Raw genomic sequence first — 13,547 nt, forward strand, 5'->3', positions numbered from 1 at the left:
GCTGTATGAAAACTGCAAAAGCCACGTCACCAAATTATCTAAAAGGAAAGTTTTTATTAAGAGTTGCAGAATCCCCCACAGTGAAGAAAATATAAGTGTAGCTAAAAGCCTTCCATATCTCTCCCAAAACACACTTTGCAGTCAGCCAGTTATGCAACCTAGATTGCGATAGTCCCTACCCCCCCCCACCTCTCCCGTGCTACCCCCAGGTGACAGATGCACAAGACCTGCATAAATATCAACAATCAACAGACATCGGCCGTGGCATGTGTTCTCTGACACAGCAAAATGCACATTATATATAGGATACACCTGTTTTCTGTTTGCCTCATACTATCCTTGATGTCTGAAATACAAACACTTCTTATCCTTCTGTCTCAAAGGATCTGTTCTTTCCTGGTTCTCCTCCTATCTTTCTAATATAACTCTTTCTGTCCCTTGGGCTGGCCAGACCTCCTCACCCTTCCCCCTAGAGCACGGTGTTCCCCAAGGATCAGTCTTGGGTCCTTTTCTCTTCTCTCTCTACACCGCCGTGCTCTCAGCTATAATCTCTTCTTTTGGTCTTTCTCATCACTTTTACGCCGACGATACCCAACTTTTTCTATTGTTTTCATCTTTTACACCCGTGATGCATCACACTCTCACAGCCTGTCTCTGCTATTAAATCTTGGATGGCCTCTCACTTCCTTACTCTAAATGCAGAAAAGGCTGAGGTGGTATTCTTCCCTGCTAACACTCTTCCTCCTCACCCACCACCTTCTTTCATATCTTTTCCACCTGCTAGTCTCACTATCTATCCTACTGCTCGTAACCTTGGTCTTTACTTTGATTCTAATCTTTCTTTTGTTAACCATATCTCTCTTACCTCTCGTCCCTGTCGTTTCCATCTTTACAATAGCTGTAAAGTTTGTCCTTTTCTCACTTTTCAACCTACTAAACTTCTTATTTCTTCCTTAATTTTTTCATGACTTTTTTTATTGCTCTAATGCTTTTTTTGGTCTCCCGTGTTCTCATCTTGCTCCTTTGAAATCTATTTATAATTCCTCTGTTCGTCTACTCTGTCTTCTTTCTTACTGTGATTCTATTTCCTCCTCACCTCACTTGGCTGGTAACCTTTTCACTCTCAACTCAAATTTCACTTTCTTTTCCTAGTCTTTAAATCACTTTACCAGCTTGCACCCGACTATCGTGGGTCACTTTTATCCTTCTACAGTCAAACCCGCTCTCTCCACTCCTCCTGTCTCTTCAGATTAAATGCTCCTCATCTACCAGGTGCTCAGTCCCGGTCTTTTCAGCCTCTTGCTCCCCTACATTGGAATGCCCTTCCACTGTCTATTAATTCTATCACTGTTTTCCCTCTATTCTGTCTTTCTCTGAAAACCCAGTCCTTGATTGTCAGCTACCAGCATTGATGTTCTGTTGTTTATCTAGCATTATTTCTGTACAGTACTTTTTTAAAAATTGTACAGCGCTTTAGATTAAAGCGCTATATAAAACACAATAAAATACAAAACAATAGCCACAGGCCATTTTTTTTATGTGGTCGCAAAAGTTCAAAAATGACACATTAAATCATCCATTCATGAGCTGCGCAAAATACAAACTCCTTCTTGTCAATACAAAAAAAAAGTAGTGTGTTCAGCCCTTAGATCAATTAGGTTCAAATGTGTTGGCCATTTGGACAAGCTCTCTGCTTCCCTTAATAATTCCCCAAATCCTTTTCCCCAGTGGGAATGCATAGGCTCCCGAGAGCAATGGGTGTTGTGACCTATATTCCAGGGGGTAAGAGCTATCAAAGTAGGGATACACACTGATTTCAATCGTACTGCGTGGTGATGGACAGTGTCTCCTAGCAATACCAAGTATGCCATCAACAACTATTTGCTCCCTCAGTTCTATGCGTATATCGTCATAGGTACATCCCGCATTGTAATGAAGTCTTGTACAATTTATAATGTCCTCTCGAATTAGGGACAAGCACCCACACACCTCTCGGAACCAATGGGGATACTTATTCGCAAGTGATTCCCTGCATTCTGTGTAGTCGGAGGAGATTTTGGGTACTTCATCCAGAAATACCAGCACACCATGCCCAGGCTGCAGCCAGCAGACCCTAAAATGAGTGCCATTAGTAACTGGACTGGATTCTCTATTGGCTGATTGTCCACCTAAAATGACACCAGTATTTGTGAATGTAGCCCCATTGGCCTGCCCGCGTACGGCCACCAATACTTGCTGGAAAGCTGCCTTTTGAATGCTTAGGGTTGTGGCGCAGAAACCTGAGACAACTGATATCAAGGGCCCTTGCTCTGACAAACGTGGGTTTCCACCATGCAAATTGGACGACTTGGGATGGGTCGCCAAGTTGCAATGAGCTTTCTCCTAAGATAACTGGGACTGGGAGGCCCCTATGCCAGCCTCTATTATAGGTTGGTGCACCCCAACTGTAAGCCCTTTTCTTTGGTTTGTAAAAAATGACAAAAGCAGCTTTTTTTATAGCTGCTATTTCAGCTAGCCCAAGATTACACTTGCTTCCTATTACCCTTGGTGGTTCCTATTCGCCTTGATGAATGACAGAGGTTGGGGGCATTCCGTGTGAGGCTGGAGAACAGGGGGAGTTGGCCCACAACTGGGGGTCATGATGAGTCTGCATAACCCCATCCTTGTCGGTGCAGCCTCTTGCAGCAATTAAAGGGCTGATCCTAGGCAACGACATCCCTCCCCCCTGCAATTCTTTTGCCGTAGTACATGGTGCGCTGGTCTGAACTGCATTGGTTTCAGGCACGTCGGGTTTATTTGAAGCAGCGTGTGGAGCAATATCAATGTCAATACCAATGGCGTCTGTGCAAGACCCCTGTATCTTGTTTACAGTAAAGCTACTGGAAGTTGTCGTTCTAGAAGTTCTAGAAATGGGAACAGTAAGCTTGTGACTCTTTGCATCGTCCTTGCTCAGATTACACCCCACCTGTGAACTGAATTAAACCTCGGACCGCTGGCTCTACTAGCGAAGGGCAGACAAAGAAAAGGGCAATTCAGACAGCAGGTAAGCATGCACCAACATGTGTTTACTGGTGTCCAGTCATAATGTCGAATACAATAATATCGAAAGTCAAAATGTCGAAAAAAAAATGTCGAAAATAAAAATGTCGAATTACAAAAATGTCGAATTCTTTTCGACTTTTTTCGATTTTATGTGTTAATAATAAATATTTTATTAAACTTTTTTTTAAAAATAATTAAAGGTATTTCCATGGGGGGTGGGGGTGATGGGGAGGATGGGGGGGGGGGTTGGGGATAGGGGGTTGGGATGGTTTTTTAAATAATTAGTTAATTATTTAATATTATATTAAAGATTTTTTTTAAATAATTAAAGGTATATCTATGGGGGGTGGGGGAGGGATGGGGAGGAGGGGGGGTTGGGGTAGGGGTTTGGGATGGGGGGGTTGGGGGGGGACCCCCCCCCATAATAAATGTTACTATCTGGGTAAAAAAAAAAGTGTTTTGGGTTTTCATTTTTTTTCTACATTTTTTTTTCGAAATTATGACTTTTCCTATTATATGTATGTGTTTTCGACTTTTTTACATTCGACATTTTTTTTTCGACATTTTTGCTATTCGACATTATTTTTTCGACTTTTTGACTATAAACCGTGTTTACTCCCTTTGCCCCCACGGGCCATCCCCACCCCTCTGGTCCCCCTGTGATGTTCCCTTGTGACAGCCACCTTCTTGCACACATGTGTTGCCTGGTTTGCTTGATTCTTCTAGCCTGCCTCCTCCCCCCTCCAGCCTACTTCTGCAGGAGTCTGTCCTGATACATTCTGGTTTCACCATCACCGTCTTGTGGCCAATGCTGGATTTTACTTTTATGGACTTCATTGATTCACAGTGCGTCACCCTTTCTCATGGTGGCCCTGAATCATGCTGTTCCCATCTTCATCTTTGTATCCGGGCTTGCAACATTATGCGTTACTACTGACTTCTGCAATTGTATTTGCTCTCCCCTCTTTTTGACTGCTTACTCTCTGTTCTCTCCTCCTCTCCCTTTTCCTATCTCCTCCCCTCCTCCCCTTACTTTCTTCTATGCACTTACTCTATCCGAATTGTCCCTGGACCTAGTATGATAGCAACCTTGTCTGTCTCCTCCCGCCTCCCCTTACTTGTCCCCCCCAGCCCCTCCACCACTATCTGAAATGTCATCAAGCCTAGTATGATAGTCGCTTGTTTTGTTCTCCCCTCCCTTTCTGCACCCCTCTCCCTCACCTTTTGTTTTCTCCGGTTCTACCATAAATGTCGTCAGGCCTAGTACGGTAGTCGCCTGTCTGTTTCCATTTCCTTCCCACTCTCCCCCTCCCTTCCGTATCCATGTCTTAGTTCTTGCACTATCTGAAATGTCACCAGGCCGAGTACAATAGTTCATTTCACATCCTTACTGTTCATGGCCTGTAAGAGTGTCATTGTATTTTCCCTTGTTCCCTCCACTCCATTGCCTTGAAGCGCTTTGAAACACATTGTGTATAGGCGCTATATAAATAAACTATCATATCATATCATAAACATAATCGCCAGGGTTTTTGGAATTATCAGCTGTTCCCTTCGATGGACTATTGGCTGACCATTTGCAGTCACTGCTACTGGATGGAACAACCTCAGCATTTTCTGCAGTGTGAGTTCCTTCAGGCCCGTAACTCTCCATAGTGCCCTGGCTGTCCCCAAAAAATGTATTGATTTCCTTAACTAACATGTATGCTTAGGCAGTAATCATACACACCTTCAGTTTAAAATTACTAGAGTCTGGATCAGGCGCAGGCAATTTGCATCTCACGGTAAGTATCTTTCGCCACAGGGCTTGGTTGTAAGGAGTGTTGGGACCCTGGCACCTCCATAATGACTGTTGGCTGCAGTTGCTCCAGGAGTTACTGGGCAAGATTGAATGGAATATAAGGGCGCAATTAACAAAATGGGCAAGTCACAAATGACAGGACACAATTTGCTCACCGTAATAGACGTTCAATAAGCCACCTCCGCAGATGGATATCAGGATACAGTTCATTGCAAGCAGCCCCTTCCCCCTGTGGGTGCCAAGCACCCTATAGGAGTGTCCCGTAGGCTTTGCCATGTGGGCTTGTTGGAGTACTTAAGTCCTGAGAGGGGTGTGGCCAGCAAAAACCAAAAGCGGCAGCAAACAAATCTCCAGGAGAGCTGGGAAGTGGGAGAGCAGGAGCGCAATACCCTTGCCCTTGTCCCGTGGGCTTCCATCTGCAGGCTTGTTGGAGTCCTTAAGTCCTGGCGTGGCCAGCAAAAAACAACAGCAGGCAGCAAACAAATACCAAGGTGAGCCGGGAAGTGGGCCCAGCCCCTCCACACTTGTCTCGCAGGCTTATAAAGTAAACTGCTTTCATTTTCTTTTAAAGAAACACGCATTGTCAAAGGCAGTAGTTTAGGCTTTTGTATAGGCTCTGTGAAACACACTTTGCTTACAAAGCAAACTGCTTTAATTATGTAAAAGAAACATGCATTGTCAAATGCCAATAGTTTTATGTAAAAGTTTCATAATTTGGTAGAAAATGAAACACGCATTGTCCAAAGCCAGTAGTTTTGGGTCTTTTGTATTAGAAACCACACTTTGCATATAAAGCGAATTCACATGGGGCTACCTTGCCAGCCTCTATTTGTACTTTCAGCCATTGAAGCTAACTCTCTTACCTGTGTCATTAAATTATAAAATCATGACATCATCTATACTATATATAAAATGTATATACACTTCATATAACATTAAAGGCGGAACCCCTCTCCGGTGTCATTGCTGCGTCACTCTGCAAAACCCTAAACTCGCAGTTCCTATCTTCAGAGATCACTTTGCCCTCAATAGTTGGCCAAGCAGTACCACCGCCGGCGGCTCCAATGTTTATACACATTTTATATATCAAATGTATATTTCTCTTTCTATCAAATCATCTCAACATCATATCAAAACATTTTAATAACCGTTTTATACCCACCTTATATAAAATATACATTTAATATCAAATCGATATCATTTTGTATATCATTTTGATATAAAATGTATATTCACTTTATATCAAAACCATATTAAAAGGGGGCGGGACTAAGGACATAAAGGGGGCATTCCCACCTGTAAACATTTTCATTTGTGTGATATTTTAAAATTAAAGTCTCCAACTATTGAAATTCTGTCCTTATTTCATTCTATTTTCCCTGTAGACTCACATACAGTATTTCACACACGTTATTGTTCTGGTCAATTTACATCATTGTATGTTGTATTGCCTATATGCAAAATCATGTGCTCTGCTTTGGCGAAGGCACTTTATAAATACAAAATGTTTTAAAATACTCAATATAACTTTTTCAATAAACTGATTTAGCTCTCGTAGAAGTTTGAAATGTATGTTTTCTGAATTTGGAGATAATTTCCCTTTTTATGAAAAGTAATCAATTATTTTAGTCTGTTTTCCTACTGAGGCAGAATGTTTTTTTAAATAAAGTGTATATTGTTGTAATGATGGCAACTCTTAACAAATGTAATTTTTCTTTGTCCTGGTCTACCTCTTGGACCGAAATATAAGTGTAATAATTTTCGATTCATTCATACTTCTCTCCTCATATTTACGTTGATGGTGATGGAACACGTGTATTTCAAAAGTTTTTTTTTGTGTTAACACAGTTCTTTTTCTTTTCAACCTATGTTTAAGGTGCAATTGGATCCATAGATGTCATTGAAGAACAGCAGGACCGCATTTTGGAGAGCACGCACACTTTTAATGAATGTGAGAAAAGCTTCAATCACAGATTAGATATTATTGACCATTCACCAGTCCATAACAGGGAGGCATCATTTGCAATGTTTGATAATAGCAGCAGCTTTGATCAAAGCCACAACTCTTTCAAAGACTTGGCAATTCACACACATCATAGACAATACACCTGGACTGAATGTGGGGACAGCCTCATTGAAACAACAAACATGGCTGTACATCCGGAAATGCACACTGAAGTAAAACAATCTACATGTACTCAATGTGGCATTTGTTTTAGCCAGCCAAAGGATAGGATTACGAATCAACAGACAAACATTAAAGAGCAATTTAATATATGCTTGGAATGTGAGAGGATTTTGCTCCATCAAACAAACTTTAACAAAAGTCACGGAGAAGATGAAGTAGAACTATCTTATATATGTAATGAATGTGGGAAAAGTTTCAGACAGCCGCATATGTTAACAGTACATCAACAACTACATACTGCAGAAGAACCCCTTGTTTGTAATGAATGTGGAAAACATTTCCAGACATTGCAAGCATTGACAAAACATCAGCAAGTACACTCTGGAGCGAGATCACACGTGTGTAATGAATGTGGACATTCCTGCCAAAAGCTACAAGCATTACTGGCACATCAGAGAATACATGCTGGGGAGAGACCGTTTGTTTGCAGTGACTGTGGAAAGAGCTTTGCAAAGAAACAAGCACTGACAATACATCAGAGAATACATACTGGAGAGAAGCCACATACATGTAGAATATGTGGAAAGAGTTTCCGACAGTTACCACATCTTTATACACATCAGCGAATGCACACAGGAGAGAAACCTTGTATATGTGACATATGTGACAAGAGGTTCTTTGACTCATCCACTCTAAAGCGGCACCAACAAATACATACCAGAGAAACCCAATAAAAAAAGAAGCACCTTTCAAAAAGATGTGGTGTAAATAACCACCCAAAATAGGAGTGAGCAAGCATATTGGACACAACTCTCCACTTCCTCCTACCAACCATGCAAGTTTATGCGGTTTTGTTGTAATGGAACTCTGGACTGTGATGTGCGTCCAGGGTTCCACATTCGATTGGTAGTTACTTGGTGGGGAAGAGCAGCTGGTTGCTGAGGTTCATTGCCCAATAAACCTTATATTTTCCCTTCCTGCCGATGAATGCATCTTCTTTCACAGGCGACGAGGATCTGCAACACCGAACCTGGGTGAGAACTTGTTGTGCAACCCTCGACACACTGAATGACCTTGTCGTGCCCAACCGCCATTGCAGAAGAAATTGAAGGACGTCCCGACGTCCATTTCTGTTCTTGGAAGCGCTCGTCCCTTGGTTTGAAAGGGGGACCAAGCAGGACCCAGCAGCCTTAACTGGTAATTAATTAGGCAGAAAGGAAAAGCGCAGCAACCTCGCACGCATGGACTTAAATGCGGGCAATAGCAAGGAAAGGACCTTGCAACGTGAAAGGGCACAGCAGCAATCTTGGTTGCCCAGCAACGTAACAAACAAAGGAAGAAGACGTTGCAACGCGATCGGTGTGGCGGCCATCTTAAGTTGCCAAGCATCGTCGTAAACAAGGTCCGAAGTAAACAAGCAACACAACGGCAGTGCACCAAGGCCGATTCCCTGGCCAATAAGGTACTACGGCCATAAATAAAAAATAAAAAAAGGATAACCTGCACCTTGCATTACGGAGGTTTTAGGGAACTTCCTTGCATAACATAAATCCTATAATGTAGCAAAGCAGTGCCCGCCTCCCACCCGCATTCATGGCCAATCCTGGCAAACCTTCAACTGCATGGAAACTTTGGATTGATGCCTTCAAGGTATACTTTGGGGAAGCTGGCAGCGCAAAATATTCCGATGATGAAAAAGAAGCAGTGTTGGTAAACTGCTTGGGAACTGAAGGGCTACGTGTGTTCAGGCACCTTCCTGGAGATGATATACGTGTTCCAGGTGCAGGAGAAGGAGAAATGGTTGTGAGCATGTACTAAACAGCTCTTAAGAAACAAGAGGGGTGTTTTGGCAGGAGGCCTAACGTTGTATTAGAAAAATAAAAAATGTTCTCAAGTGTACAAGTCGTTGACGAGTCAATAGAGGCCTACATCACTGTACTGTGTACACTAATAGCGACCTGCAAGTTTACTGCTGTGCTAGAGGAATATATTAGAGATCAAATAATGATGAAGACAAGCAATGCCAAAGTGAAAGAGAGACTATGGATCGACAGAGACCATCCCCTGGAGAAAGTGATTGAAATTGCCAGGGCAATTGAAGAGTCACGAGTGAGTGTGCAAGCAGTGACTGAGAGAAACGACAAGGAGAGCCAGGGTGGACAAGGGGAATGGGTGCACGCAGTGATGCCCAAGAGAAGTGGAGGTGAATGAAGGGGGGAATTTAACCGAGGAGAGATTTCTGCCGGCAAGGACAGCAGAGGACCATCCACAGGCAAACAAGTTTGCAGGAAATGTGGTTGGACAGGTCACTCCACAGTAGCAAAGGAGTGTCCAGCTTGGAATGCAGAGTGTAGAAGATGCAAGGGAAGGGGCATTTTGCACTATGTGCAGAACACTTGATGAAGGGAGACAAACAGTGAGAATGTTGGATGCTGAGGAAAGTACAGATGGTGTTGTGGGATATGTGAGTGAGGGATTGCGAGAAGGGGTGTTGTTGAGGGTGGGAGAAGTACAGACGAAAGGACCAGGAGCTACTATGACTGTAAATGGGGCCCAAGTTGAAATGCTTGTTGATTCATATACCATGAATACCATGATGTCACCAGATGTCACCAGAATTATATACCAAAAGCTGCGGAAAGGAATTGTCTACTCTAAAACCCTCTGATATAAATCTGTATGTATACAGCCGTGTACCCAAAAAAGTTCTGGGTTATGAATGGGCAAGGACTAAATATAAGGGCCGGATTGTTGAAGGGAAATTATAAGTTGCACACAAGAGCGACAGTGTTCTAGGGTGGGATCAGCAGGCTGCTTTGGAAATTGAGATACGCCCAGGGAAAGCAATTCCGGTGTTCTGTGTGGAGGAAGGGAATGGGATATTGACGGAGGCTATTGTGTCTACTGAGTATTTGAAAGATACCTTTCCCACCGTGTTCTCAGATAAGCTAGGGAAGCTAAATGGTTTTTCACACAAAATCGTGCTGAAAAGAGGTGCGGTACCCAAAGGTCATAGAATGAGGAAAGTATCTGTGATGGCCAGGGAAGGATTGAAAAACGAACTTGCCAAACTTATGGATGCTGGTATAATTGGGGAAATTGAGTGTTCCAAATTGTTATCAACAGTGGTACTAGCTCGGTAGGCAGATGGGAACCTTAGGATGTGTGTTGATTTGAGGGAACTGAACGCCAACATATGGGTTGATCGCCACCCTCTGCCTAACATTAATGAGCTACTGGCGTCAGTGGGGAGCGATATGTGTTTTTCCACCTTTGACCTGTCATCTGCCTACCACCAAATAAAGTTACACGAGGAGTCCCGACCCCTAGCCTCTTTTGTCACGCCTTTCGGGGCTTACCGATTTTGTTGCATGCCTTTTGGTTTGGCATCGGCCTCTGCAGTATTTCAGAGGTTGATGCAGATGCTGTTCAGAGCAGTGCCAGGTGTGGAATAGTTCCAGGACGACATTTTGTTTTGGGGCAAAGACTGCATGGAACATGATTGTAGAGTAATCAAAGTAATAAATGTGCTGAAGAACAGTGAGTTGACTGTAAAGAGGTGAAAGTGCCACGTGGGCGCTATGACTGTCACCTATTTAGGTCAAACATTAGATGTTAAGGGAATAAGTCCCAAGGAGGAATTGGTAAAAGTGATGAGGCAGGCGCCTGCTCCTGGAACAAGGAGCAGCTAAGGTTGCTTTTAGGAATGACAGAATACTATGTTAGGTTCATACCTTCATATGCTGAGAAAACGGTGAATATGCAGGCTTTGTTGAAAAAGAACGCCAAGTTTGACTAGACAGAGTGTTGTCAAAGGGTTTTTAAGAGTTGAAAAGCAATGTGTATCATGCTCTGTCTTAAGGTTCATTTAACCCCAGGAATAAGAACATACTTGCAGTGACGTGGGTCTGGGAGCAGTGTTAGAACAATGGCAGGATGGTAAGTGTCAGCCTATAGCGTTTGCTTTTAGGGTGTTGAGGGAGGCTGAGAAGCATTATGCCATCATTGAGAGAGAGACGTTAGCAGTTGTTTGGGCATCCAAGCATTTCAGAACATTTCTCTGGGGTATCCTTTGTGGTCCGGACGGCCCATAAACCCCTTAAATTTGTATTGACAACTAAAGGAATGGGTTCGGTTTCTCCTAGGATAGCTAGGTGGATGGCCGATCTATAGGAGCTTAACTTTAGAGTGGAATATATACAGTTTCTAAAAATGCGGTGGCAGATTGTTTGTCACGGTTGCCTGGTGGATGCAAGGATTTGCAGGAGGAGATCGAGGAGAACACGCAGGTGGCCAATGTGTTCCCGGCATTTGGTAAAAACGAATGGGACAGAGAGTGTGCAGTGGATCCAGAGTTGGCATAGATTAAGGAGAGTCCTAGGAATGGTTGGTCAGAGCTGGACTGCAAGGAAAAAGGAAAGGGTTGTTCATGTGTGTTGCGAGTTGTATGAGGGCTGTGGGGTATTACGAGAGGGGACAGGTTGGTTCCTCCTCTCAGTTTGAGGTCCAGGTTGATGAATTTGGCTCATGAAGGACATCTAGGGAGATCTCTCACAAAAAGAAGGTTGCAGGATTCATATTGGTGGCCAGGGATGGATGAGGAGGTTGAATTGGTGGTGAAGGATTGTGTTGCATGTTCTGTAAGCGATAATAGCAAGGCAGTGAAACCGCAGCCGGTGTACCCCATGGAGATTCCTGAGGATGTGTGGTAAAAATTGGCTGTGGACATTGTGGGGCATATGGATGCTTTAGGAGGTGAGTTAAGGTTTGTTGTGATTCTGGTAGATTACACTTCACGCTCTGGAGTCTGTCACGGCCGAGAAGATTGTGTCATTTCTGGGTAAAGTTTTTTCCCAGGGAAGGTGTGCTGGCCGGTATTGTTACTGATAACGGGGTGCCGTTTGAGTCGAGTTGCATGCAAGATTTTCAGAGGAAATTGGGAATAAGGCACCACAAAACTGCTTTGTACAATCCCTCAGCAAACGGTTTGGTGGAGAGGATGAACAGTTTTTGCAAGTGTGCTATCCAGTTAGCTGTTGCCAACGGGTTGATTTGGACTTAGATTTTGTCTGAGGTTTTGACAGCATACAGGCGTATGCATTCGGTGGTCACTGGACATTCTCCATTTGAGCTCATGAGAGGTAGGAGTGCTGGTTCCAAACTTGAGGACTGCTGCTTTGTGTGGAGGTGTCCGTACAGAAGTGGATATGACTGAGGTTTTGGCAAAGGTGTGTCTACGGCAGGAAAGTGTGAGATTATGACAGTTGGACAGGAGGCCTCTCGAAGTGTCAATGGATGATTGTGTATGTGTGAAAAATCAGCGTTTTGTGCCCAAGGGTTGCAGCGTGTACATGTCGCCTCGCACCGTGGTTAGGGTAGGAGCAGGGTACGTTGTGCTTGATGAGGGTTCGAGATGGAGCAAAAGGAGGTTGGCGGTGCAGAAGGGATCATTTGTTCCACGCACCTATGTTTCAAGTGAGGGAGCTGTCTGTACATGGGGACCCATTGATAGTTTCAAGAGTGTGATCAGCGAAGAAAGGAGTGGTGTGAGTGTTGGTGCGAATGGAGAAAGGAGTGTTGGTGTGGGTGGTGAAGCGTGTGACCAAAGGAGGGAAGAGCCAGATGCAGATGTTGATGGGTAGATGGGCCAGGAGGGTTTTTCTCCTTGTGTTCCGTCTGTGGAAAAGGTAATGGGATAGGAGCAGTGTCGTTCCGGTGAGGAGTGTGTTGTGTCGGATTGATCTGCAAGGATTAAACCGCCTCCCATAAAGTTTAAGGATTATGTGCTTTGGGGAGCTAGGAAGTGATTTTCCAATTGAAGTTGTGTGATTTAATTTCTTGTGTGATTCAATTTCCTTGCAAGTTTTATTATTCCACTTACATGATATGTGTTTTGCATTTTCTTCCAATTCAAGTTGTGTGATTCAATTCTTTTGTGATTCAATTTCCTTTCAAGTTTTATTATTCCATGTACATAATGTAATGTGCTTGACATTGTGTTCTTGTGTTCCTTCTTTCCTTCTTGTCCTTCCTGTCCGGTGTTTTTCGTTGGTTTCTATCTTCTATTCTTTCCATGGGTGGGAGAAGTCTTGTAATGGAACTCTGGACTGTGACGTGCGTCCACGGTTCTGTATTCGATTGGCAGTTACTTGGTGGGGAAGAGCGGCTGGGTGCTGAGGTTTGTTGCCCAATAAACCTTATGTTTTACCTTACCTGCCGATGTATACACCTTCTTTCAGGTCCCCCACCCTCCACCCAAATAAAATATTTTAAAAAACTGCCCGCAATGGGGCATTTACAGAGCAATGTTTTAAAGAAATGTGTTTAAAAAGCCAAATGAATTGCAGATACTTCAGAAGGCAAGCACATTCCATGTTCTAGCATTCAATGGCCAGATGTGCTGCAGAACAAAGAACGATTTCTCTATATCAAATCATTTTTGTGCGAATAAGAACAGTGAGTGTGCATCTGATAGAAACAATGAATGCACAGCAGAAAGAATACTTGGCCACATCACGGAAGCAGCTCTTCTAATTTAGTGGCACTAACAAACTGGGAAAAATAGCCTTCGTATGC

At 43.5% G+C, this 13,547-nt stretch overlaps 1 protein-coding gene across 1 annotated transcript in view; it reads left to right on the forward strand.

Annotated features, from left to right (window-relative positions):
* The window catches only part of LOC138510497 (zinc finger protein ZFP2-like), a 303,907-nt gene extending 290,638 nt beyond the window's left edge, over positions 1-13,269 (forward strand). The window contains exon 8 of the mRNA XM_069626192.1: positions 6,720-13,269. Coding sequence (XP_069482293.1) covers positions 6,720-7,705 — 986 coding nt within the window. The 3' untranslated portion in view covers positions 7,706-13,269. The remainder of the gene's footprint in view (positions 1-6,719) is intronic.
* Positions 13,270-13,547: the final 278 nt, after the last annotated feature.

Source organism: Ambystoma mexicanum, chromosome 6p, assembly GCF_040938575.1.
Source record: "Ambystoma mexicanum isolate Mex_15411 chromosome 6p, UKY_AmexF1_1, whole genome shotgun sequence".
Taxonomy (NCBI): Eukaryota; Metazoa; Chordata; class Amphibia; order Caudata; family Ambystomatidae; genus Ambystoma; species Ambystoma mexicanum.